Source organism: Rhinolophus hipposideros (genome assembly GCF_964194185.1).
Source record: "Rhinolophus hipposideros genome assembly, chromosome: 23".
NCBI classification, from domain to species: domain Eukaryota; kingdom Metazoa; phylum Chordata; class Mammalia; order Chiroptera; family Rhinolophidae; genus Rhinolophus; species Rhinolophus hipposideros.
Genome location: NC_138069.1, coordinates 21,120,492 through 21,148,000, shown reverse-complemented (window position 1 = coordinate 21,148,000; position 27,509 = coordinate 21,120,492). Strand labels below are relative to the sequence as shown.

General features: G+C 43.7%; 1 protein-coding gene across 1 annotated transcript in view; it reads left to right on the top strand.

Moving 5' to 3' along the window:
• Positions 1 to 305: 305 nt before the first annotated feature.
• Positions 306 to 27,509, top strand: part of DPYSL3 (dihydropyrimidinase like 3) — a 60,663-nt gene continuing 33,459 nt past the window's right edge. Inside the window, exon 1 of the mRNA XM_081036146.1 lies at positions 306 to 788. Within this exon, the coding sequence (XP_080892272.1) occupies positions 750 to 788 (39 nt within the window). The 5' untranslated portion in view covers positions 306 to 749. The remainder of the gene's footprint in view (positions 789 to 27,509) is intronic.

Below are 27,509 nucleotides of genomic sequence, written 5' to 3'. Positions count from 1 at the left end.
CTGTTTACCCACCCAGCGACCAGCAGAGGTGGCGCCCAGCCCTCGGCTGTAACAAAGGCAGCGGCCACCCCATCCAGACCCTGCCAAGGCAGAGGAGGGCGGTTCCGTGAGGGACTTCCGGAGCCGTCACCTTTCTGAAATGAGGGTGGGGATGAGGGGGAACTGGGACCGAGGGCTGGTGGGAGGCGTGGGCGCTTCCCCGGGCTGGGCCCACGAGGGCAGGAGCGCCACACGAGAGCTCTCTTCCTGCACGGGGACTGCACCATCCCCACCCGGAAAAGTCCCTCGCGCCCCCTGGTGGCGGTGGAGCGGCCTGGCTCCGCCGCACTCGCAAGTCACACACAAAAAGGGAGAAAAAGTGGGTGAGGCACATGCAAAGAGGGAAATCAATAGGGATAAGACAGAAGAGGGAGGAGTCCCGGATCAGCCATTCTGGTCTTACGGGGTCCCAGCTGGCATCGCAAAAGAAAAAAAAAAAAAAAAAAAAAAGCCCAGGCGTGAACGCGAGTGGAGGAGGGTGTGTGTGTGTGGCAGGGGGGTCGGGGTGATAGGGGGACCAGGGAGATTTACTATTGTCTCTGGCATCCGCCGCGGGAGCCCAGGAGGGGGGCGGAGGCGAGGGGAGGCGGCGGCGCGGCCAGCGCACCATTCGCTCCACCTGATCTCGGGGCGCTGCGCGCGGAGCGAGGCGCGGGTGAGCCGGAGCAGAAGGAGGGAGGGACGCCGCTGCTGCAGCCACCGCCGCCACCATGTCCTACCAAGGCAAGAAGAACATCCCGCGGATCACGGTGAGTCCGGGCGCCGCCGCCTGCCTCCCTCCTTCTCCTGCTCAGTCTCGCTGCGCCGCAGGCGCTGTGGCCGGGATCCCGCCGGCTTCGCTGGTCCGGTCCCCGGGGAAGGACGAGGACCCGGGTCCTGGGGGTGGAGAGTGGCGGTCAGTCCCGCCGGCGCGGCGGGCGCCACCCAGACGGAGCGACCCTGGGGTTGGAGAAAACAAAACAAAGAGGAAACCCAAACCAAACCGTGGCGCGCAGAATTTTGGATTATTTAGCCTCTTTTCCCACCAGCCGGTAGTTCCCGAAGAACACAGGCTCACGGCCCTCCCTGGACCCCCTGCGCCGCCTGGGATGTGTGTGTGTGCTGCTCCTGGCCAGGCGTGCTTTTTGTGTAAGGTGGCTTTGGGCTGGGCGGTGTGTAGAGAAGTGACACCTTTCCCCAGGGGTACTGAGCAGCCTGACCGCTCTCCCGGCTCCAGACCGGTGATTCTGTCCCACGCGTCTCGGGGGTGGTAGGTGTCTGGACCATCCGTCCTCACCCCGTCCCTTTCTTGCCTGCCTTCACCCCGATTCATATTTCAGTGCGTCATGTTCGGGACTGGACAGCTAACGTGGCTCTAGCAGGAATGACCAACTTTTTTTTTTTTTTTTGCCCGTGATACGTTTTATATTTTTCATGTCGTTTCTCCTCCTCATTCCAAGACAAGGCTGAGTTTTTAGAACAGCTTTTAGTTTGCCGTCGCGGGCACACGCTGTGTGCGTGCCGTGACCAGCTGCCATTGTGTGCAAGACCGATCCACCCGCGGCCGGTGGGTGTCAGATGCTCTGGGCGAGCGCCTAGACAGGGTGAAAGGGGATGTGCCATTGTCAGGTATAGAAGCCACATCTACACCAGCGGCCAGCGAATCGCTGTCACAGCACAATACCACACCCAGGGCTGGGATTCCTCCAGGCTGCCCTGAAATGATGCCCCCAAATGGAAGGGACATAGGACAGGCTGGGATGGGCATTTAAAAAAATAAAAAGCAGCAAAACAACAACCAAAAAAACCCCACTGACATCTGTTAGTTTAGCATGCACCACTGCACTTGTGCTTTGTCTGTAGTGAATGAGGGGTGTGTGTAGTATGTGTGTAGTGTGTAGTAAGGGAAGGGGTGGTTACTCCATCTTTGCCGGGCGAACAAAGGAAGTGATCAGCTGGCCCCTGAGAGGCTCTGCCGCTGCCCTAGGGCAGAGCTGTACCTGCTACTGTAGTTAATTTGCCTGAATCCATTAGGTTTTGCTGTGAGCATGAGTCTGTTTGCACTTGTGGGGTTATGCTTGAAACACCCAGTGTGTTTGTGATTGTCATGCAGGACCTTCCCTTCTGTAGGCAGGAGGAAACTGTTCTTGCCTCTGGTGCACTTTATTGCCAAATGGTTTATTTCTATTGCAGCATCCGACCGTTTTCATGCACCTGAGTTTCACTCCACACAAGTGTGCCCCACCCCCTCTTCGCTGTTCACCTTGTACCAGGGAAGAAACACTACCCAGAGGGGAAGAGCTGGGATGGGTAGGGATCGATTTTTGGCAGGTAGACGCAATGGGTTTAAATCCATCCTCCTTTACCATTACCTGATATCATTGACTTCAGATTATTGAAGAAATATTGTGGGTCTTTTACAATGCACGGTGTTTTCTCAGTGCCAATGATCTTTGCACAGAGCTGTGGAATGTACCCTAAGGAGGGGAAAAAAGGCTGATTGAGAGAAAAAGCTTAATTTTTATACTTATGTCCCTAACTCAGGAGATATGGACCCCAGCTCTCATGCTATTAAATGTGGGAGGTATGCTGCATATATGCCACTTGCTTTACAGCAAGGATGCATTTGCCAGTTCTCCGCTTTGGGATAGCAGAGAACAGATTGTTTTTTCTTCCTAGTCTCATGATTTTAACTGTCCTTCTTCCGGACTTAGCCTTAAGTCCTGTGCTAAGGCACTGAGGGCCACGCCCATTCGTCTAGGCATCACTTAAGCCACCTTTAATGAAAGATACAGAAATTTAGCCCCGATGACTTCCTTGTCTTAGGAGGCCCCATAGATGTGGCTGTGCCCTACTCCCAAGGCCAGGTTTGCTAGGGGTTCCCTTTTGTTCCTATGTGGACTCTCTTCCCTGGGAGGCATCTTTCATTTTCAGTGCGGCTTCCATCCTTTCTCTCTGTGCGTGGGGCGTGGTGCTGCGTAGCAGCCTCTGGAGCTGGGGCTGTGTCTCCAGCAGCTGTGACAGGAATGTACAGTAGTTGTGAATTTCTTCAAGCCAGACTGCCTGGTATTCATTGCCGAAAGGGGTATGTGTGTGTGTAGGGGGGTATGAGTGGGGGCGCAGAAGAGGGTTAGGGCAGGAGTTGGGGTGGGGCTGCTGGTCTTTGGGGGCAAGGAATCCATTTGTAGATTTTTTTATGCTTTGTGTTTGTATTTCCTTGAAGAAGCTTTCTAGTTCAGAATAAAATACTTTTGTACATTTGCCTGTCTAGAAATGATTATGGTTAGCTACCTATTATAAGGGTTGAGGTATTTATCTTCCTAGTTAACAAAAATAGGGACATAGATGTAGACATACAGAAAATATGATCAAAGATCTAAATATAACATATAGCCCCTCCTGTCAACTCCAGTATGTTTTATAATGGTACGATTGTGGAATTTGAATTAAGTTGACTACCCTCTCTATATTCCTTTCTGTGAAGGCTGCCCCACCCACTAGCTAAAATGACACTATAATCTAAGGATGGGTGAGGGCAGTCTTTCTGGGCCCTGTACTCTTTACCTTCCCAGACAACACCCTTTGCCACAATTTAAGAGGGCCACAGTAAGATTTTGTTTGTTTGTTGTCTTTCCTTCTACCTATTTTTGCTGCTCCCCTGAGATGAAAGCCTTCTTACTCCCACTGTGTTCATTGGTTTCTTGGAAGCCCAGGTTGGGGGTTTCTCTGTCACTGATAGAATTGCCTGGGGCTTTCCCTGTGAGTATCTCAGGCCGCAGATGTCACCGTGCTTTCTCAAGTCAACCCCCTGCATGACCTGTATGGCTTCCCTCAATACCAGCCATTGCCTCTAAATGTTGGAGACTGGCAGTTTGGGGTGGTCCAGCTGTTCAGAGCAGGGACCTTATATTGTCATTCACCTCTGTCTCCACTCATTAGCGCAGTGCTTAGGCCATAGATGCCAATGATGATCAGGTAAATCAATAAATGAATTAAAAATTGCTCCTAATACGAATCGCTCACACCTATTGAGGGTTTATTATATCCATTGCCTCTTTTCATCCTTGGATCAACACTGAGAGGTACTCTAGTTATCCCTATTTTATAGATTTGAAAAAATACATGAAAATCAAATGCACTTGCCCCAGGTCAGAGCTATAATGTTGGAGGCAGGACTCACCCCTACACACCTGGCTAAAATCAAAGCGCTTGCCCCTCCTCGCCGCACTCCTCTTAGTGTGTATGCTTCTACCATCGTTGTTCCTTGGTGTTGGTAGGGCAAATAATTTAGAGGAAAGACTCAGACTGGCTCTACTCCTGGTAGGACCTGTGATGCATATTTTTCCTGCCAGGGTCAACAAATTCCATAACATGGTCCTCTTACTTTGTATGTGATATAAATATACACACCAATTTTAGGGATGGTACCTACCATGTCCATGCCACAGGTAGAAAGTTTGGGTAGTTACATTACAGTCATTGTTTTCCTCTGACAGAAGCTAAAAGCTGACCACAGGAATAGGTAGGGATCTAAGACTTAGGATTGAGGGCTTTATGTGCATTCTCTGCAAAAACCCATTTCACAGTTAAGGAAACTGACAGCTAGGCAGAGTCAGCTACACAGAGTTACACAGTGAGAATTTTGTGACAAAACTGGATGGAAATCAGAGCCAGGTCTTCTCTGACTTCACAGCCTCGGCTGCCCGGCTGAGCCGCTGCCTCCCAGAGGAACATGCAGTTATGAAAGGTGTGGATAAAGAGCTCCAGAATTCCCTCTGGAGACAAATCGCAGAGAACCGGCGTTTTGCAAATGCTCATTGGATTTCTGTAAATACTGTCTGGCAGATAATGCATTTCCGCTGCACTGGAGGTTGGGTTGTATGTGTGTGATGTTGGGGAATTGCCGGAAGACGTCCTCAGTCAGGAACGACCTGGAGAGTTTGGTCCAGGGCAGTGGTCGGAACGCTGTGGTCTCACTGGAAGGGTGTGAGTGTGAGCATTGTGGGTGTCCTGGGAATTTTTTTTTGAAGGGAAGTGAAAGGGACTTATGAACTGGAGGAACACCCAGATCTCTGCAGCAGTTGAGTTGGAGGCCTAGAAATAGACTAGAACCTAGGCAAGGGGTAAGTGCTGCCCCATTCCTGGAGCTCTGCCTTCCTCTTGTTTCAATAGATATCATGTTGGATTGGGAGCAAATAGGAGGAGATGGAGAACTAGAGTTTGGAAGGTCATAAGATGTCACCCCAAAGCTAGCTCTCTCTGTATAAGGCATCTTGGAAGGGACATTCCAGCATAAAAGACAGAGGAAAACTATCAAAGTCATAGGAATGGAAAAATCTTAGATATCTGATCATGGAAATCTCAGCCCAGGCCCTGCCTGGGGTGTTCATTTGTTATTTTATATTTTGAGCAAGTATGTGGTGATTCTCAGCCAGATTATTTCTCTTGCTCAAATACTAGCAAAACACCTCTGGTGAATAGAGCTCTGACTATTAGTAACTGTGACAGAGCTAGCTGGGTACTTGGGGGAATTCTGGAGAAACAGATTTCCTGAGAGAATTCAAGTTTCTGTGGTAGAACTGTCAGTTTATAATAAATACAAATCCGTCCGCTTATCTCACTGGGCTGTTGAAAGGCTCAAATGGGGTAGTGACAGTGAAAGTGGTCTGTGAACCCCGGATGTCTTCAAGAGAGTCAATGCTGATTTATTTATACAATCTCAGCTACTTTGGAATGTGGAAATTAATAAAGGAAGACTTGACAAAGATCTGGAGTATTAAGAGACTACTTAGAAAACTAGTTTTTTTAATACACGTTTCAAAAACAAATCAAAGCGAACACAATGTTATAGAAAACTTATATTTTCCTGTTTTATTTATGTTACTGTGTTCCTCAGAATTATGATTGTTATTCATTAGTGACAATCTAATAGAGGCCATTAGTCTGTCTCTGGACTTTGCGATAGAAGACCCCGTTAACCTGCATAAAAGGCACTTTTCTTACTTAATTGAACTGTATCGTTTTCAGTCCTCATCAACTTCTAGCCTAGAGTGACACAAGTTATGAATCCTCTTTGTAGCAATTTCTTCACAACTCCCTGTTCAGTGGCTATTTCTCTGCCCTACCTCCTCAGTTGGAAAAAAGATAAAATTGAATTTGAAAAAGAACAAAAAAATCTTTTCACATCCTAAAGGGCCCCTTATGTATTGATACATTCATAGAACTGCTTACTACATTGGAAAAATTACAAAATGTTTACAGTAGTGGGATTGTCTCACTAGGACGTAAATGTGTTTCTCTTTGATTAAATCCACACGTCTAATCATGAAATTCAAGTTTCTAAACTAGAAATTTGAATATGTCACCACCTTCAGGGATGAATGTTAATAAGAGGTCTGAACGGCCTCTGGTTACACCCTCCTCAAACCAGTGCTCCACCTTACTTTTCCTCCCATTTTCTGAAGGCCAGTAGGAAACAAGTAAGAAAGATCTTGGACACTCCAAAGAAATAACTTCCTCTATTTTGAGATGCTTCTGCTGTGAAATCCTTCTCTCATCCAACTGTGTGTCTATTTCAATATCTGCAATAGACCCTCCCCCTCCAAATAGTCTGGTGGAATAGGATGAGCCCCTCAACTTGGCCTCTTTTTTTGACCCTAGTCTCTATGTGGAGTCCAGTCCCCAAATTACGTCTCTTGAGGAATGCTTCTTGTGTTAATTAGGTTGTAGGGAACCCAGTGGTTAAAAAGAGGGGACTAAACATAGTGGAGTTAATGTTAATAGCTACCATTTATTGTGTGCCTCGGCACAAACTACATGGATTATCTCACTTAACTCACAACAACTCCTGTAGCTACAGTTACTAACCCTAATTTTGTGTTCTGGATAGAGGCTCAGAGATTAAGTAACTTGACTAAACCCACACAGCTGAAATAGCCAGATCATGGGGTTGGTCCTTCCAGAGGTGAATTAGTTTCGCAGGCAGAAAAGTGGTAATTCCCTATCCCCTGGAACAGCAACTGTGTACACCTCCTCCCAACGGTGCTTCATGCCTTGCTCTGCCAGCTGTCTGAGTTAGCTTCTGGCTTTTGCCCAGGAACATGTCTGAGTGGAAAAGGATTGAAACGCAGGGTGGAAAAGCAGATGCTCCTTTTCTGCCTTGCATAAGTGCAGATCTGAGCCCAAAGCCCCTTCTCACGCTCTGTCCCTGCTCTCTTCCCTGACATAGAAGGAGCCAGGCTCCCCATTCTCATTCAGCCGGGCAGAGAAACCCATGACACACCCAGTACTCTAAGCCAGATCGGGGAGCTCCACTGTAGAATGGTCCAAGAACCTAATTGGGACATCTGGAATTCAAAGACACATTTCTCATGTGTCTTTGATTTCTTTCTTTTTTTTCTATGCAAGCGCTGGACAATGAGATATGAAGGATAAAATGAGATTTTAGTTTTTTTAAGAGAGAGGTTTCTCTGGCTAGTAGAGCAAATGAGCCCTCTTGTTTTACCATACGGGGAAAGGAAGAGAACCCTGGATGGAGTGTCAGCACATCAGCACATTGTGGTTCAGGCCTGCCCTTGCCTCTAACTTACATGTGACTTTGGGCAAACCCTTATGAATCTTCTCAGATTCTGCATCATTCAAATGAGAGCATTGCACTAGGTGATTCCCCAAGGTCTCTGCCAGTGCAAATGACCCCACGAGCCTTTACTTTCTCCTGCAATCTTGGTCATCCTCTCCTCATTTTGTTCTGAATGCACAGGAAGGAGTTCTACGCCCTCCCCGTGAGGGAAGGCAGAGCAGTGAGAAAATGGATGAGAGCAACAGTTGTTGGCTTCAACTTAGTGGGACCAGCCAACATCTGTGTTGGATATAAGGGTCTTTGGTTGCTTTTTACCCTTAAAAACCCAGCCTTTTTCTCATTTAGACAGTGGACTTGGTTAATAGACTCTGTGCAGGGGAGAAATGGAATAATGATGACTGGTAGGTCCTTTCCTTAGCAGAGTTTTAGTATTAATTCAAATGAGTATTATTATTAAAATGATACCATGATTCAGTTGCTGACACAAACAGTCTCTCTTGGATAAGACTACCATTGATAAGGGCACAAAAGCAACAATTGCCCCAAATCCAGACTGGTCAAACAAACAAGGAAACCCACAGACAACAGCTCCATGTCTGTAGTGCTCACCAAGCTCTTTGCAATTGCACTTGCCAATATTTTAAACGTAATGGCGCACATCCAATCGAAATAACCCACCCCAAAAGCCAAATAATGCCCCAAACACTCCATGAGGCAGAGATGGTTTTTGTTTTGTTACCACTGAATTTCCAGGACTTAAACTTTGGCTGGCACGTATTAAGCCCTCTGTAAATATTGAATGAATATTGAATGAATGGATACATTTAACACTTACTTTGCAGGAACAATTTCAAGGGAGTAGATGATCAGAACCTGCCCGCATTTGTGCTTGTATACCACCCTCCCTTTAACTAGAATATTAACTTATATTAAGTTTTGAGACATAAGGCCCGGATCTAAGAAACCAGCGTAGAATCACTGGGCTAAGAGAAACATGACAGCCCTTTAGCAGAACACGCAGAGTTAACTGTAATAGGGGACCTGATGTAGGCACATGTGCCAGGGAATCCATCCATTCTTTCTTCTCAGGCCTCTCTTCCGCCTCTTTTTCCAAATTCTGCATCTGGCCTCATTCTCAGCCTGTTTCAGGGGCCTCCCTGGGTACTTCTTGCTTGCAAACAGACCCACCGTTCTCTTGCTGCAAATGATTTAAAAGAATTAGTGGAGACCTTTCTGTCTTCTTTCACATAGAGAAAATTGTCACCATGACTTTTTGAACCGACATCTAACATAGATCTTACTGGAGGCCCCTTTCTGCCTTTGCACAGAAACCAAAGTCATTAGAGTTATTAGCAGCAATTAGATAGGCATTTGTACAGCAAATCCTGCCTTTTAGAAAGCTTGGTGAGGGAGCAGCCTGTAGTTCTTTTTTGTTTCCCTGTTAGGGTTAGCCATTTAAAGGGAGTGTGTGTGTGTGTGTGTGTGTGTGTGTGTGTGTGTGTGTATGTGTGTTCTCAAAGATTTTCAATCCCTCACCCTACCACATCTGTCAGTATTTTCTGGGCTTATGTTCGGAGTGATTCCTATTATTATTAGCTTTTATTCTACAATTCATTCTTTGGTTTGAGGGGTGGGGACAGTTAAACTTAAAGCACTTTTTACCAAGCTCATCTCTGTAAACCATGTACTTTATGGTCTCAATAATCTATGTGTAATAATAATCACTGGATCCTTTTAAAAGGAGCATCTATAAGGAAGGCAAAATGAAGAATTAAAGTATATTCATGGAACCTAAAACGTTAGATCAGAAAGCATTAGAAGTACTGTATGTATTAGGATGTGTCATATCTAATATAATCAGGTGTAATAACAGCATTTTGCTATTTCTTGATGGTAAAAATAAGTATTTATTGACCATCGGCTCTGGGCCTAGTAATGTGATGCTTCTCACAGAGCATCTATTTTAGAACATGCAGGAAAAATTAGTTTAAGAACGAACATTTATTGTATTTTGTATTAAATGCTGTTTATTCATTATCTCATGGAATCCTCAAAACAACACAATTAGGTAGATGGATTTCCAGCTAGGTCTTCCCATTTTATTGATGTGGAAACTTAGACGAGGAAATTTGCCTAAGATCCCACAAGCCTTCATGGGTGGAACCCAAATTCAGACTGACTCAGAGCCCACATTCTTAACTCCACTATATGTTTTTACCTTAAATTCTACTTTCTCTTATCTCCTCCCACCTCCGGGGTTATGAGACGTTGTTTCAGTTTGGAGTTTACCTACTATAAGTCTAGGGTTGAGCCTTTCTCTGCATCTGTGTCTCATGAGTCGTGAGCTGTCCGGGTTATGGGAGACGCAATGAGCAGTCAGTTGGTGTCCTTCCCTGTACGGAGCTGGAATTAGGGGCCGTGCCCATTCAGGAAGCTCTGCAGCCTTCCCGTTAGGGGTGGCCTTGCTTCTGGGTATTTCCAGACAGCTCCACACTGTTGTACTTACACAGACAACTTGCCAGGGATGTGCCCACCACTCTTCGTACTGGAGGCTATTTTGCACTCAATTAGCAAAAACACCAATGAGAGAGGGATTCTTAGTGTGGATTTGAATGCCACCCTCTGATTCCACACCCAGGCTGCCCTCCTTAGCTTCTTGATAAATCCTAAGCAAGATTCCCCTGAGGTTTTCAGCTAACATGGCTCTCTGAAGTTCATCGTCAGCGTCTCCTTAGAGATTATTTTAGTCTAGCTTTCCCTTACGGATGAGGAGACTCAGGCCCTAAGGCTGAATGAGTTATAGTTTTTTCTATCTGGTTTACCATAGGCCATCAAGATTTTAAAATTGAGTAGGAAATTTCTGTTTCCAATAAAAAAAAAAGCATGACGGTTATAGAAAAATTTACAAAAAAAAAAAAAATGAGGGCAATAAAAATGAACTACAGTGAAATTCACCAGAGATAGCCATTGTAAACTTTATGACTACACCCATCTGGAATTTTTTTCTTACGACTATGTATGCCGTTTATTAAAATGGTATCACATAGTCTTCCTGTTGTTTTATGTCATGCTTTTCATCCCACAATATGTTATGACATCTTTCCATGTTTTAAATAGCCTTCCATAACATAATTTTAAATACCTACATATTATCCCATGCTTGGGGATCTGGTTAAATTAATCCCATTTTGTTGGATTTTTTTTTATGTTTCCAACATCTTGGTATTAACAACAAAAATGAAATGATGGATTCGTTTTCAGTTGCCATTTTTTAGCTGAAGTTAAATTAAAAACCTTCCCCAGGATGAGAAGTTGAGTAACTTGCCCAAAGTTGCTCAGCTCCCGGGTATCAGACTATAGATTTGAATCCCAAATATCTCTAGTCTTAGTCTTATATTCTTGTCATCACTCCAAACTCATCAACAGTTGTGCCATTTTCCAGGGAAATCTGTTTTTGCTCTTGAATGAGCACATCTGTGTTCTCACCACCATTTGTGCTTGCCTCGCTATCTTGTTGAGGCTGTTGACCTTGGTAGGTACACAGTGTCTTAGGACCTGAAGCTACACAGCTGGAGAGGAAACATGCCCAGTCCCTTTCCCCCCCTCTCCTTAATGGCTTAACCCATAAGCTTGGAAGCTGGTTTTAATTTGATATATTCTGTGTGCATATGTGTTTGTTTTTAAAACGTTTCCCCCTTAATTCTTTCAAGGAGACCTTTGTTTGAAATCATACACTCTTTCCCTCAAAGCCAATCTGTGCCCCAAATCTTGATGGGATTAGTTTGTTTGGGGATATTGATAAATTTAGAGTGGGGGTTCTGGGTTATCCAACTAAATTGGTTTAAATTACGGTCTTACAGAGAGAAAGGGCTTTAAACAACTTAGAAGATTTGCAAGCAATTGAAGTCTGCTTCTAGAGACTTCATGTTGGGTTTATTCCACAAAGAAGGTATGTTTTTGGTTTTTTGTTTTGTTTTATTTCAGTTACTTCGTTGCATGTTCTATCTCAGACTCTTTTTGTTGTGAGAAATTATGGGGAAAGCTTAGCTTTGTTTGGTTAAGGGCAGAAAAAGAAATAAGGAGCCCGTTATTCCAAACTCCCTCATTTTAATGTTTAAGAAAATGTGGGCCAAAGAGAGAAAATAATTTGCCAAAGGTTACACAGCAAAATAGATTTTTAAAAAAAAAAAAGAAAAATAAGGCTTAGGACTCATTTCTCTTGTTCTGGTTCAGTGCTTTTTCACAGTTTTGTTTGAGGCAGGGATGTGGGCTGAATTTTGTCCCCTCAAAATTCATGTGTTGAAGTCCTAACCCCCAGTATCTCAGAATGCGACCATATTTGGACATGGGGACTTTGAAGTGGTAATTAAGTTAAATGAGATCACTAGGGTGGGCCCTGGTTCAGTCTATGACTGGTTCTTATAAGAAGAGATTAGGACACAGACCCACACAGAGCAAGACCATGTGAAGACAGAGGGAGAAGAGAGCCAGCTACATGATAAGGAAAGAGGCCTCAGAATACACCAACCATGCCGACACCTTGATCTTCGTCTTCTAGCCTCCAGAATTGTGAAAAAATAAATTTCTACTGTTTAAGACACCCAGTCTGTGATGCTTTGTTATGGCAGCCCGAGCAAACTAATACAGGGCGGAGGTTAAGAACAAAGACCTTTAAAAACTCAAAACTTCAAACTTTGGAAGTTCTCAATTACCAGAAGAGGGAGACTCAGATAATTAATATTTATAAGAAATTATCCCATGTCAAAGCCTTTGCAAACTGATTTTTAGTCACGATTTTATATATGGCATCTCATTCCATCCATGATGCTTAGATTATAGGTATTATTAGCCCCACTTTACAGATGCAGAAATCGAGGTCCAGAAAGTTAATGTATCAAAAGTTACATAGTGATTAACTAAGTGGATGTAAAGTTACATAGTTATTTACAAAGTGGGGGAGCTAGCACCAAATTTACCTTCTTGTCTGACTTTAAAACCCCTATCTTTTACCCAGTACGCTGTGCTACTTCCCAATAAGGAAGTTAATCTAAGCTATTTATTTATTTTTTTTTTAATTGGGAAATATTGGGGAACAGTGTGTTTCTCCAGGGCCCATCAGCTCCAAGTTGTTGTCCTTCCATCTAGTTGTGGAGGGCGCAGCTTAGCTCCAAGTCCAGTTGCCATTTTCAATCTTTAGTTGCAGGGGCCATAGCCCACCATCCCATGTGGGAATTGAACCGGCAACCTTGTTGTTGAGAGCTCGCGCTCTAACCAACTGAGCCATCCGGCTGCCCCCCCAAGCTGTTCAGTAATCATTATCATCAAATTGTTTAAAAGTTGTGACGAGAAAAAAATTTACTCCAAAGTCCCAGTGACCTAGAATCCATTTAATCAATTGGACAGGAAATATTTCTTCCCTGATTTTAAAATAAAAGCAAATCAGAGATATTTAAAAAGATAATCAGGGAATTTGACAAAGTCTTCCCTGTGTCTTACACCTTTGCATGTTGAAATGGACAGATACAAATAATAGAGCACTAATGTTTGTAGTGATGGAACCCAGGCCCCGAAGAAATGTAACCCATCAAAGGGGAATTTGTTACCCACACTGGGTCACATTGGCTAAAGCAGGAAACCAGATCCATATATCTGTAGCATGAGTGGATGTGGAAACTATGTCAGAGTTTTACAGTAACATATTTTAGAAGGATTTTCAACAATAAGACCTGATAAATACACAATCAACAACAACAAAAAAATCAAATTAACTTGAGCTGCTGGTAAACCAGTTGTTATGGTGTGAGAAAGATGACGTGCTTTAAATATTGGATGTAAATGGCTTTCTTGCAGCTGTGTTCTCCTCGTTTAAGGCTGTGTGGTCTATCAGTGCTTAAATGTGCAGGTTTAAACTTACTTGGTATTTATTAGTAAGAAGACACAGTCAAGTTAAGAGTTGAGTGGCTTTGTTTCCAGCAGATACGGGGGTTAAGTCCCAGTGAAGTCAGCCATATACTAGCTATGCAACTTACTGCCTCCATCTTTAGAGTAGAATTTGAACCCAACCACTTCTCACCGTTTTTCATCACTGCCGCCATCACCCCAGCTCAAGCCTCTGTCATCTTACTGCAAGAACCCCCTAACTGGTCTTTGTGTTTCCACTTTGCCTACCCATGAGCTCATTCTCCACGCACCACCAGGGTGATCCTTTAAAAATGTCAATCAGATCAAGTCACACCCTGTTCAAACATCTGTTGCACTGGGAGTGGCTCTCCAAGTTCCACGTGGCCTGGCCCTGACTGTCCATCTCTCTGCACTGCACTCCTGCCACTGCCCCTCAGTGACTTGGCGTCCGCTGTCCTCCCCTCTCACTGTCCCTTGGACCTGCCATGCCCATCTCCAGCTCAGAGCTTCTGTCCTGGAGGCTCCCTCAGAGTGGGGAGCAGTCTTTAACAGGAGCAGCTGTTACTTGACTTGCCCCCTCAGGTCATTCAGACCTCTGTGCAGTTGGTAGCTTCTCAAACAGGCCATCTTTGAGAAACCACATCAGAAGCAGTTCCACCCTCGGCCAAGCCTCCACCCTCCCCTTACTCTCTTTCTAAATTTCATTTACCCTGTTGAAATTACACTTAGTTAGTGGCCTACTTGTTCTTTGCCTTTTTAACCATGCAGTACAATGGCAGGGGATTAATTTTCTTCATGGCTGTATCTCTAGCACGGTGAACAGGAGGCATGTACAAAACGCATTAAATGAAGGAAAGAATGGATAGATAAACACACGAATGAAAAGGCACACTGCTCCTTTACTGTGAACTAATGTGCTTTCCCTGGGTTAAACGGTGTCAAGGAAGCAGTGTTTATCAGAAGGCTACGAGACCATCTGCTCCCTGGTGATAGGGAGCGTGTCTGTGTTGTTTTCTGCTGTATCCCCAAGGCCTAGCTCAGTCCAACCTTGAATGAATGGAATGAGGAACGAAAGATGAAAAGACTTGGGATAATAGGGACAAAAGTGATAACACACAGATGAAAACCTGCTGTGTCTGATATGACTTAAAGGGACTTGCAGAGGTAGTAACCTGTTTGTTGTGTGTTTGGACATAGTTTCATGCATGGCACAATGCATATCTCGCTTTGGTATGCGTAAGACAACTGCAACTGTAAAATTCAGTAGTCATAGCACTTTTTGAATATTTCTGAGCAGAGACACAAAAACAATAGACTGTTTCAAAACAATTCCAAAAGAAGATTATTCGCTGATGTTAGAATCCCAGAATGTTAAATAGTGAGCATTGGAAGAGTGCAACTTATGGCTTTGCAGGTAAGTAGGAAGTCTGCAGGCCTTCAGGTGCAGGGGATGTATTCCTGTAGTGTCGGCGGGATGTCTGCAAGAGAAAGACAGATGCGCTGTGATTTCACTTATGTGTGGAATCTAAAGAACAAAACACACAAACAAAACAGAAACACACTCAGAGATACAGAGAACATTTTGATGGTTGCCGATGGGAGGAGGGTTGGGGGGCAGTGTGAAAAAAGTGAAGGGATTAAGAAGTACAAATTGGCAGTTACACAATAGTCATGGAGATGTAAATTACAGCATAGGAGATATAATCAATAATATGGTAATAACTATGTATATAGTGTCAGGTGTGTATTAGACTAGTGGGGGTTCACTTCATACATTATATAAATGTCTAACCGCTATTCTGTACACCTGAAATTAATATAAAAATAATATTGAATGTCATCTGTAATTGAAAATTTTTAAAAGAAGGGGGGTAAGGTGAAGGGAAATAAGAGGTCCAAATTTCCAGGTATAAAACAAGTCGTGGGGATATAATGTACAGCATAGGGGATACAGTGTAATATTGTGCTAGCGTGGTATGGTGGCAAAGGGTTGCTGGACTAATCATGGTGATCATTTCTTTATTCAACGTATAAATGTTGAATAACTATGGTGTCCACATGAAACTAATATAATATTGTATGTTAGCTAAATTTTTAATAAAAATCTTAAAAAAATAAAGCAGTCTTGAATACAGTCCACAAGATGCCTATTGAGTAAAGTCTTAGATCTTTGTTGAAGGAAAAGAAATATTTCATTATAGGATTACTTGCCCACTAGTCTCATTTTTGGTTTCTAACAAATTTTAAGTGGAGCCTCAATTGTGTTTATTTCAAGGGTTCATTTTCTTCAAAGTCAGCCTGACCTCTTGAAGTCCTTGTTCTAAGGGCATCTGCAGTTTTCTGTCAATAGAATTCGGAGAAGTTTGGGGCCTAAGAGTCGAAAATGGCCACTGCTTTTTTTTTTTGGCTTTAAAGGAAATTATTTTTTTCTTTTCTTAACTTCTTTTATATATTTAAGTGTGTTTTTCCAGGACCCATCAGCTCCAAGTCAAGTAGTTATTTCAATCTGGTTGTGGAGGGCACAGTGCACAGTGGCCCATGTGGGGATCGAACCATTAACCTGGTTGTTAAGAGCACCTCACTCTAATCAACTGAGCTAACCGGCTGCCCCTGATGGCCACTGTCTAGCAAATGAAAGCAGAGCTATGGGTGTACAGGTTTCTAGGCAGATAGAAGGCTCTGACCAAGAGAATCAATCATCACCATTGTTTGATTCTTGTGTCAAAAAAGAGCCAGAAAAAGTGATCTCCTCTAGTCCCTCTGCTTCTCATACTCCATCTTAGGAAGTGTGTCTGGGCTCTTGGAGAAAGGTATTTAATATACATACATAAAATATATAATATACATATTATATATATGTATACACACACACACACACACACACACACACACACACATATAGAGAGAGATTAAAAAGTCAAGAAGTCGAGCTACTTTGGGGGGATGGAGAAGAGAGTGGGTAGGCATCCAGATGAGAGGCATTGACCTGAGAAGATTTGGGTCTAACCTTTAAATAATTATTCATTTATTGAGCACCTACTATGCACCAGATTCCTCACCTCCGTCCTTTGGGGACAGATGTAATTTAACTCATTTTATAGCCTGGGCTGTGGCTCCAAAGCCCTCTTTTTCACCATTTTATCAGGCTGCTCTGGCACTGATTCACCACTTGGGGTTTTTAGCTGCAAAGTGAGTGATGAGGCTTGGACAGACCCAGTCCTTGATGTCTGTGCTCCAAAGCCTAGCAAACTGGAGAACATCTCTGGTCTTTGAAACAGTCCCTTCCTCCCATGCTGCCTCTCCAAGGACCCTTTCCATAGCAGCGTGATGTGAGCTGGAACATCTCAGCGGAACGTTCTCTTAAATGCATTCCCCACGGGACAATTTTAGGAAGTTGCATAAGCCACTGGTTTGTGTGCTTATAACCACAATCCCCAGGCAGCCCCCACCAATTTTAAAAGTATAAGGTCAGACATGGAGAAGAATCCCTTTGGCCGCCGCAAATAGATGGGGAGTAATTGCCTGTCATTTGAAGGTGCCGCTCACACATTCCAAGCCCGGAGCCTGCATTCCTCCTCTGGGAATTACATTTTGGCTGGCTTTCAGGTTTAGTGAAAGAGTTTCTTGTTCCTGAGAAGCAATAGGGTGGGAATTCACTAGGCTTCCCTGTCATTCTAAAGGCCCAGTCAAAGCCAGCTGCCAGTCAGAAGTGATCAAAGACGAGAACCGCGTCTCAGAGAGGGAAGTGGGTGCCATTCATTGGCCAGCAGCCCAGAGAGGCAAAGCTCAGGGTCAGTTATGATGAATCCAGGGCTCTTGACTCCCATTCCAGGGACCGCTCTGCTATCCTTTGCTGCCTTTCAGTTGATATAGCCATTTTCAGTGTGACATTAACTCAAGTCCATCCACTAACACCTGAGCATTCCTCTAAATCACACGCCCCCATTTCTAGCCATCTGCTGCATGGCTGTTTGGTTGACCAGCATCTCCAAATTATTATTCATTCTTGTGCCTCAGCTTTGTTAGTCTCCTTTCTGTTCTCCATTTTTCTTATCGGGTCCTCCCTGCCATCCTACGTTGGAACTTCAGTCAATGTTGACATATCGCTTTCCATTTGCCTTCAGTTGCTAACTTGAGTCTAGCTTTCTTCTGCAGTAGCCACATTCTTGCTGTCACACTAGACCAGAGCAATCACCTTCTTTTTCCTGTTTATAGTTTTCTTTATTAAATCCCATGTAAAAGTTATAAAATGTCATATGCGTTGTGCAACTAGTAAATAGATGTAAATAAATACATAGAGGAGAAAGAGGGGGAAAAATTCAGTTCCTCATACCTCCTCCCTCTGCGTCCCTTCCTCTTACCACACCCAGTGTTAATAACTTGGTGGATATCTTTCCAGACCTTTCTCTTGGCTCTCACAAGAACATAATAAACATATTTTACACAGCGTGTCTTTTTTTGTTTGCTTTTGCAAGAATAGAATCATGTTTTACATTTCTTTTAGACCTTCAGTGCAAGATGCAGAGTTAACCTGTTTTAAAAAATAGCTGCATAATAATCCATAGTGTGGCTGTATTGCAGTGTATGAAATCATGGCCCGTGGTTGGATATTCAGGGACGGGGCTGGGTGTTTTCTGCTTGCTTCGCCAGATACCCTCTCTGCCTATCTCTGCCCTGCTCCATACCCTGGACCTGTCGGGTCAGCATCCGTATGTCCTTTGCCCTTGGACACCTGCTTTGATTCAGTCCATGTGGCTGCACTAGGAGACTGGAGGGAAGGTGAACAAAGAAGTCTGTGGAGTGGCTGCATGCGGATACTGAAGGTCATGGCTCCTGTCAGGCAGCCTTCTCCATCCAGCTACCGTCTCCACTGCCCGTAACCACGTCCTTCCTTCCCTCCTTCAGGCCTGGGCATGGAAATGGCTCCCTGCTGTTGGTCCCTGGATCCTGCACCTCCATTGAATTTCCCTAAACCCTGTTCATACTTTGTTAAATAATCCTTTGGTTAAACTCTCTTTAATAATCCAGCATGAGTATTCCATTTATTTCCTGGCAATCGGAGTGATAAAGGTTTTTTTCTTTGTTTCTGCTATTTGCTGTTACTTTCTGACTGGTTCTTTCCTTAATATGGAACATGGCTGTTCTGTTAGCTTACTTTTTTTTTTTTAATTCCATGTTGCATTCACTTGTTTTCTGAAAATCCTTCCAGAGCTCCCCAGGATTCAGAATAAAGGTCAAACGCCCTAACCAGCCATCTCTTGCATCCACCCATTCCAGGATCCTAAGCGTCAGGGACACTGCACAACTCCACAATTTCCCCGACTGCATTTCTTGCATTGGTACAATTAGCTCTCCCAATGACTGGTTTTATGGTGTTAGACCACGAGCTGACCTCCCTAAACTTCCATGTCTTCGTCAATTCAATGGGGATAACAATACCGTGTTTCCCCGAAAATAAGACCTAGCCGGACCATCAGATCTAATGTGTCTTTTGGAGCGAAAATGAATATAAGACCTGTTTTATATTATATTATATAATATTACATTATATTATATTATATTATATTATATTATATTATATTATATTATATTAGTTATATTATATTATACCCGGTCTTATAGTAAAATAAGACCGGGTCTTATATGAATTTCTGCTCCAAAAGAACCATTAGAGCTGATGGTGTAGCTAGGTCTTATTTTTGGGGAAACATGGTAACATAATTCACAGCATTTGGTTGAGGGTGAATTGAACAAAATATACATAAAGCTTCTAAGAGTTTCTAGCACATAAATTGTTTTCGGTAAATGCTAGTTAGGAATTATTGTTCCCCCTCTCTAATCAGAATTGCCTTTGGCCATACCTGCATGTCCAGATCAGCCGTTTTCCCAAGACCCATCTTGATGAGGCTTCTGTGGACCCTTCTTTGATTTCTACCTGACAGAGGATTTTTCTTCTTTTTGGTCTCTCTCTCTCTCTCTCTCTCTCTCTCTCTCTCTCTCTCTCTGTCTCTGTCTCTCTCTCTCTCTCTCTGTCTCTGTCTTCCCTCCCCTCCTTTCTCTCCCCTCTTTCTTGCTCTCTTAATTAACAGACTGCTTTTGAGAGCAGTTTTAGCTTTATAGAAAAATTAAGTAGAAAGTACAGAGAGCTCCCATGTACTCCCCCTCACTCCCTCCACCCCAGAATTTCCCCTGTTATTACCATTGCATTGGTGTGGTACATTTGTTACAAGTGATGAACTGATATTAATATGTTATTAACAACAGTCCATAGTTTTATATTAAAGTTTTATATTAAAGTTTTAAATATAAAGTTTTATATTAAGGTTTTGTCGTACAGTTCTATGAGTTTTGACAAATGCATACTGTCATTTATCCACCATTAGTATCTTACAGAAGAGTTTCACTGCCCTGAAAATCTTCAGTGCTCTATCTGTTCAGCTATTCATCCCTCCCACCTCTCTCCCCCAGCCCCCCCCCCCCAACCACTGGCCACCACTGATCATTTCACTGTCTCTATAGTGTTACCACTTCCTCTTTTTATTTCACATCATTATTTATGTTCATGGCTTCCTTTTCCTCCTGTTTCATCTTTGCTTCTCTGTACGCCTAACATACAACTTCACAACCAGTAGTCACATAAGTGTATGTTTAGGAATGAATTATTCAACCTGTTTACCCCTAGAGAAAAGGCCTGCGTTGAAATTTCAGGCCTTCTTCCTGATGCAGCAGACATTTGGCTTTTGTACAGGCTCTAACGGGCCACAGGATCCTGTTGAAACAAAGCTGGAGTGCAGTTTTCTAGTCTGCAGATGTACAGAGAGCTTTCACCCATTGCACATAGATTTGAGACCTAAAAAGGAACAATGCAAAACAAAACAAAAAAAAAAAGTGATAAAACACAAAACTGTCATATAAATCCAGACCAAAGGTGGCCATCAGTTAGTTCTTGAAAGCACTGACTTTTCTTTAGCCTTTGTTCTACTTTGCGCTCTGGCCCTGAGCCACACGTTTCTCAGGCAGCTTATTTACAATAATAATCACTATCTTATATTTGCACTGCAATTTGGATTTGCCTTTAATTCTACATCTATATAAGTAAAGCAATGAAATAGATGGTAGCACAGTAGCGTTATTGTTTGTAGTAGTAATATTTTTAATGCTTACCACTTAGGCAGCCCTTGCTAAGTGTGTGACCCTGTATCCTGATATTTAATTCTCACAGTGAGCCCACGAGGTTGGCATTATGATCTGTACTTTATAGATATACAAATGGGTCTTTTTTTAGAGACCTGCACCTTCCCTCAGCAGTGGAAAAGGAGGCCCAGGGACAGTCAAGTCACTTGCCTAAAATCACACACTAAGTTAGTGGCAGAGGTGCAAATGCAGCTCTAGCTCCCAAAGTCCTGGGGTGGCCACCTAAATTCTGAATGGCTCTGCAGACTGCACTTAGGGCTGGTTTCCCTCCCAGGGGGCAAACTTTCTGTTTTCCCTCCCCAAAGCCCAGCTGACTACAGGCCACTTTTCTTCTTCTACCCACATCTGGTACATCCTATTTTCTGATAAGACATGTTTGTGCCTGCACTCGTTCTCCCTCATCCTGTCTCTTTCCTGCATCCCCTCAACCTTCCCATGCAGTGACCCTTCATGAGCCCCAGTAAGCTCCTTCCTCTGCTGGGCTACCTGGTACCTGGCAGATCCCTGTGACTCTGCTTTGGGCCGTGCTCTTGCTTCTGACAGGCTCGTGTCAACCCAGTTGGCACATATTGGCCCACGTCTGTCCATGTATCAAGAGCAAGGCCCGTATTTCTGCTGTTCTAGGTGATTGTGGAAGAGGGCATTAAATCATAGTGGGAAATTTGGTCCTTTCTAATTCTGTTACAAACCTGAGTAAAGGAGAAAGTCTCAGTGCAATGCTAGTCCATCTTTAAACACCTCCCCGAACCTTGGTAATCTTCCTTTTCTAACAAAAGCAGCAGATCTGAGCTCATCCTTTAGAACCCTTTTGAAAGCAGCAGGAGGTATCCACCATTTAGCAATGTTTTTATTGTATTTATTCCTAGGTTTCCTGTCTATTTTTGGTAAGTGATACTGGCTTAGCATTTATGGCAGTCAGACAGTGTTTCCCTTTAAAATACATTTACTTAAGGCGAAAACTAAGTAAATAATGGCACAGTTTGTACCAGGATATGCCAGATATCTTGAACGCAGCATACAGGTGACTGAGGTTTGGGCTTCACAGGCCCCACTGAACTTCCTGCTTCAGAATGGAATGGCTCTGTGGCTTCTCCTGTGCAGCCCTGGCTCGTTCCTCCCCTCCTCGTCTCGTTCCTGGCTTGGTTATCTATCCACTTGTGCTTATCTGTGTCTGGAACCCTGTTGAAGAATTAGAGACAGTTATCGGGGGCTGGGATTAAGGAGCCATCCCCCCACTGCACTCTGACCCAGGGCAGGCCGTATAACTTGTCTGGCCCTTTGATAATGACATGTTTAAAATGGTTATCGGTGAAGTCCCCGGGAGGGAAGAATGCACATAGGTGACTTTGATCTTCCAGTTGAGCAGATTGAGCGGCCACCCTGTTCTGGTTAAGATTGCCCCTCGGCTACTGCTTCCTAGGCCTTGCTGCTTTTCCTGCCTTGTGTCGTGTCCTTCCAGGGCCAAACCAAACATGATAGAGTGAAAAGAGTACTTCTCGTTTGTTAGGAATTCTGCTTAGTGGGTTGGGTTTTGAAGGGAGTGCCCCAGATTAACCTCCATCCAGCACACATTGATGGCCATAAGTATGTTTGGATGATGAGAGAAAGGACGAAAACATTTTTGAGATTCATCTGTAATAGTTTAGAGGTTTGGAATCGCCAACCCTATCAAACTATACCCGGTTTCAGTCAAGACTGAAAGCCAAGAAACTGCACTGCGCTTCAAGATGTTTTCTGCCGGACCTTTTTCTTTCTTCTGTCTCAATGGGGTGTTTGTCATTGAGGATCCTAGAAACAGATCCATGCTTTGGAGAGTGGGTTTGGGGGCAGGTTTAAGACCTCACCACCCACTCTCCATTCCTTCCTGCTGGAAGAGAGCAAGTAGATTGTTATCTCCTTATGGAAACTTGTTTCCAGAAGAAGAATGACCTGGAGAGGCCATGGGAACTTGCCCTTGGGGGGTGGCGTTGAAAAGGACAAGTCTTGACTGACCTTGGCTGCTGGTGACTGGAACTGAGACCAGTTGCTGAGGGTTGACGGGGGGACTGGTGTCCCTAGAATTCCCTTTATGGCACAGTCTGTTGTATTTTGATTAACAAAGTGTTAGTTTAGTTCTTCTTGAGTATTTGTGAGAGGGGAGTTTACAGTGGCCAGTTGTAATTGTAAGGAATAATAATAATGATGGTAACTCACATGTATCAAGCATTTAGAACATGCCATGCAGAGTTCAGCCCTTGGGGGGATATAGCATCTCTCTATGGGGGGATATAGCATCCCCCATAATCCTAACCAACACCCTAAGAGAAAGGGGTCATTGTCCCCATTTCACAGATGAGGCAACTGAAGCCCAGAGAGGTGAAGTTACTTGTCCAGACACAGGTAGTGTTAGTGCTAGAAATCAAGCTCATGTCTGTGTGTCTCACCCAAGGTGCATATTCTGCAGCAGAGCCGGGATGAGAACTCTGATCTCCTTGGAGCCTGTTTAGTACCTTTCCCTAAATACCTGAATGTTGAGTAAACCAGACTATCTTAGAAAGCCTTTTCCCTCTCTTCTTTAAATGATGCTGCTTTGGGGAAGAAAAATAAGATTTCATCCATGTAGTTTATTCATTCTGATATTTTTAAGAGTGGAAGTGTTTTGGGGGAGTCAAATCTAATTACTCAGATGGGAATTTATTTTAAATAACCACCTGCGCCTCCATCTGGAATTTAAAAGGATCTGGAGTCCCCATTGAGGATTAGCATCTGTGCTCTGTGATTTGAACACAGGTAACAAAATATTTGATTTTGGAAGACTCATTCTTCATCTTCAGAATGGAATATCCTCGTTTTCTCTTCCTAGGATTATAGTTTTATTCTGAGCTGCTGGGATGTCTGCAGAGTATAAAACAGATGTGCCTTAAGTACAGTTCTCAGGCTGGCTTCATTGACTGGGAAGACATCCATGGAGTGTTCTGGGTTCTTTGGGAGGCATGTTCTCATTACCTCAGATAGACAGAGGTGGTAATTTAAGTTCTTTAAGTTGAAAACTAGATGAGGAAAACTAAAATGGGAACCAACCTCTCCAATAGGCTTGTGTTCAAGATTCTGTCCTTTCATTCTCTATTCTAGTTTGAGTCACAGCCATCCTTACCATCATCCCTTGGTGGATGGAATTTATTTCCTCCTGCCTTCCCTTCCCCCTCTCCCTCCATTTCTCCCTCCTGTGTTTCTCTCTCTCTCTCTCTCTCTCTCTCTCTCTCTCTCTCTCTCTCTCTCTCTCTCTCTCTCTCTCTCTCTTTTCCTTTCCCTTTTTCTCACAAACTCCTAATTTCTTATGGTTGTTTTTCTTAATCATTATTGTATCCTAGTGAAGGAAAAATATCAGACTTCAAGGGCCTGTGCTATCCTGGATTATAAATTAGGTCCCTTTATAAATTGCATCAACACATTCAGGCTATAAGGGGCAGGTTTAATGCGCTGATTTTATAAGTAGAGGCAGAAAAGGTATTGATTGGATTCCTAAAGTTACGACCACAGAGAACCGGTCAGCAGTTTCAGCACTGGAACAATCAGATTCAGTATCAAATAGAGAAGAGAGTCCTGTCAGAAAGAGCCACCTGTCATCAGGTTTAAGGACAATTGGTAAAGTGGCTTCAGGAGGACATCAGCGTGGTGCCATGAGGTAGGAGACCTGGATTTGCTTCCAGCTGGAACTAACTGACTGTTACTTGGAGAAATTCACTCACCTCTCTGTGTATATCTCCCCATTTGGAAAATGGGTGCAGTCACCTTACTTCACCGTACTCTTAAGGCTTTCAGAAATAATTTACTATAAATAGTATGAATGGAATAAATACTAATATTTAGATGTGTTTACTGTGTGCTGGATATTTTATACATGTGTATTCTCTCTCTCTCTCTCTCTCTCTCTCTCTCTCTCTCTCTCTCAGCAAACAAAAAACTAAGGTTCTGAGAGGTTAAGTTTTAACGCCTAGTTGAGTGGTCTGCCTGATTCTCCCCGTGGTGGGAGATTCCAGCAGGACCCAAGCTGGCCTGCTGGTTTGCCTGGCACTCTGACGGGCTGTAAGACCTTGGCACACTCGCCCTTGGTGTCTGTGCAGGGTGTAAGGCAGCCAAGAGTTCTCGGGTGGTTGCTTGAGGCTCTGAATTGCTACACTTTGGGTTTCAAATACCCACCAGATTATTCCAATGTGCTCTAGAAATACCTTCATTCTTTGTATATATCATTACATGAGAAACATTGGAAGGCTCCAAACTAGACCGTTTTACTTCCTTGGGCATCATCTCATGGATGCCTGACCACGTTAGCTGCCAGGAACAGAAAGTAAAGAGGCCACAAGCCCACATTCACCAGTCTTTTCTAACATCATCGAGGATGCCTTTTAATCTTAGATGTCAGATTTGTTCATGATGTTGGTTTTTGACCCTTGCACGTGTTAGTACTCTATAAAGCTGGTCCATGAATTCACAGGCAAGCTTGTTCTGTAACCAGTGAGGGTTGGTTTTCTGTGGCTTGGGAGCGGTCAGTCGTATGTCATTCTTCAAAGCCAAGCCCAAGGCTTGCTTTGCAGACTCTTCTGTGTCTGAGGACAGTTTGCCTGGGCTGCCCTTTGTAGTGGATCCCATCCCACATGCATGGAAAGAATTAAAATTAATAAAGCAGTTTGATTAACCACTTTAGGGGGACAAGCTGAGGACCCCAGGGGCAGCATCTATTTGAGCTCTGTGAGTTGAGGTTTCGATAGCTCTGCTCTGCATGATGAAAACAAATAATAATATTCACACACTATAGCCCATGGAGCAGGGGTCTTGTCGCTCCCACCTCTGAAACCTACCAGACCTATAATTCATCTTTGTGCTGTGTCTGTTTAGGTTCCTGGTTATTGAACCAAAGAAGGTTTATTTAATTATCATTTGAAGAGGTTCCAATGACTCCATCTCAATGGTGTCAGTTCCACTCAGATCAGCTCTGACTAATCACCCTGATGGACACGGCCTGAGGTAGTTTTTGCTCCTGTGCTGACATTTAATACTTGTTGAAGGAAGTGATGATCATGGCTCAGGGCTGGATGTCCCTGGGCAGGAGGATGGTTGTATTTCACAGCTGGTCTCAGTTCGGGCATGAACTGGCTCCTTTCCAAAACCAGCTTGCTTCAGCTCTTTGCTAGAAAGATAAAGAACACCAGACAAACACTGAGCTATGAGAGAGAATGTATAGTTACCGACATTGTTATTAATACAAAGCTCGTGCTGGAGATGCTTCTGTCGCCCTCATAGACACACACAACTGTGCCAGGGGTAGTGTTCCTGCTACTGGTTTGTCACTTGGTCTCGGCTGGTTGATGGCTGCATAAAAGCTATGGCTGGAGCTTATAAAACACAGATTTGGTGGCCAGAGCAGGGCGTGGGAATCTGTATTTTTCCAATGTGCACCCTAGTTTAGAAAGCACCATCCTAGGATTGCCTCATGTAATTTTTCAATTACTGTTGACACAGTAGACAACAACTTCAATTTAAAAAGAAAATTCTCAGAAGTCCAATTTTCTGGCTACTTCACGTAGTTTTCTGACTCAGATGGCCTTTCCATCATACCAATATATTAATAATACAACTTCCTGGGTCCCACCCTTCATTCATTTGATCAGCTGTCGAGGATGGGCTCCAGGAACTAAAGTAAAAAGATCAAAAGACACATGGTTCCAAGGCTAAAAGAGTCTTTGGTGTAGTCAGGAGACAATTAAACAATAAACCAGCTGTTGTAAAACAATATAATTGTTTGAACTAAATTGCAGTGGGAGCTGATGGAATTTGGTAGAAAGTCCAAATTGGTGGTAATGTGTCCTACAAGTGAAACCCATTGACTGGGGGCTGGATAAAGGAGAGGATGGTTGGTACACATATGAGAAGGCAGAGAAAACATTTTTGCTAAGTCCGGAGAGCCTGATATGTGTCAAGAAATACATGTTTCTTAGTTTTGCCACTGTATAAAATATGAGGCGATACATGATGGAAATGAAGGTGGACATAAGGACAGAGGCCAGACCACCAGGGGCTTGTAGATCACGTGTGGTGGGAGTTTGTATTTGATCACATTAGCACATTTTCCTTGCCACATACACGGGTGGATTTCCTAAGCGCCTCAATGATCTGCAGTTTAAAAAAATCCTCTCCCCTGACAATATGGCGTGATGAAATTCCTTATTCTCGTGCAATACCTTGGACGCAGGACAAACGAAGTGGTAATTTGCTATATCCCTCAAGGAGCCCTGCTTTCAGTTGTCATTTTCTGGCCCTGTTCACTTTCATTTCTGAAGCTAAAAGTCAGCTTGTTTGTGGGCCTTCCTTCTCCATAAAACGTATGTCCTTTTTGATATCCAGGGCCTACTTCAACAACTTCATCTCATGCCCCTTCCCTCGTTGATCCCTAAGCTCTCTCCACACTGATCTTCTTCAGGTTTTCAAAGAAACAAAACTTCCTCCTACCACAGGGCTTCCGCACACACTATTCTGTCTGCCTGTAGTTCTCCATCCCCACCCCTATCTATGTTGATCTTTCCCGAGAAGGCTTTTTCCAGCCTCTATTTAAACAAGCCCCACCTCCCCCTCTATTTTGTGACACCTAATATAATGTTACATTTTATTTGTTTTGTTCACATTCTGTTTTCTTTATTGCCAGACTTCCCCTTTAAATTCTATAAAAGCTAAGACCTGGTGTGACTCATTCACAACTGCACACTCCCCACCTGTTTAATAATACATATTAAATAATCATTTGCTGAAGAGTGGATGGATGAATGATAGAGGGAGGGACGGA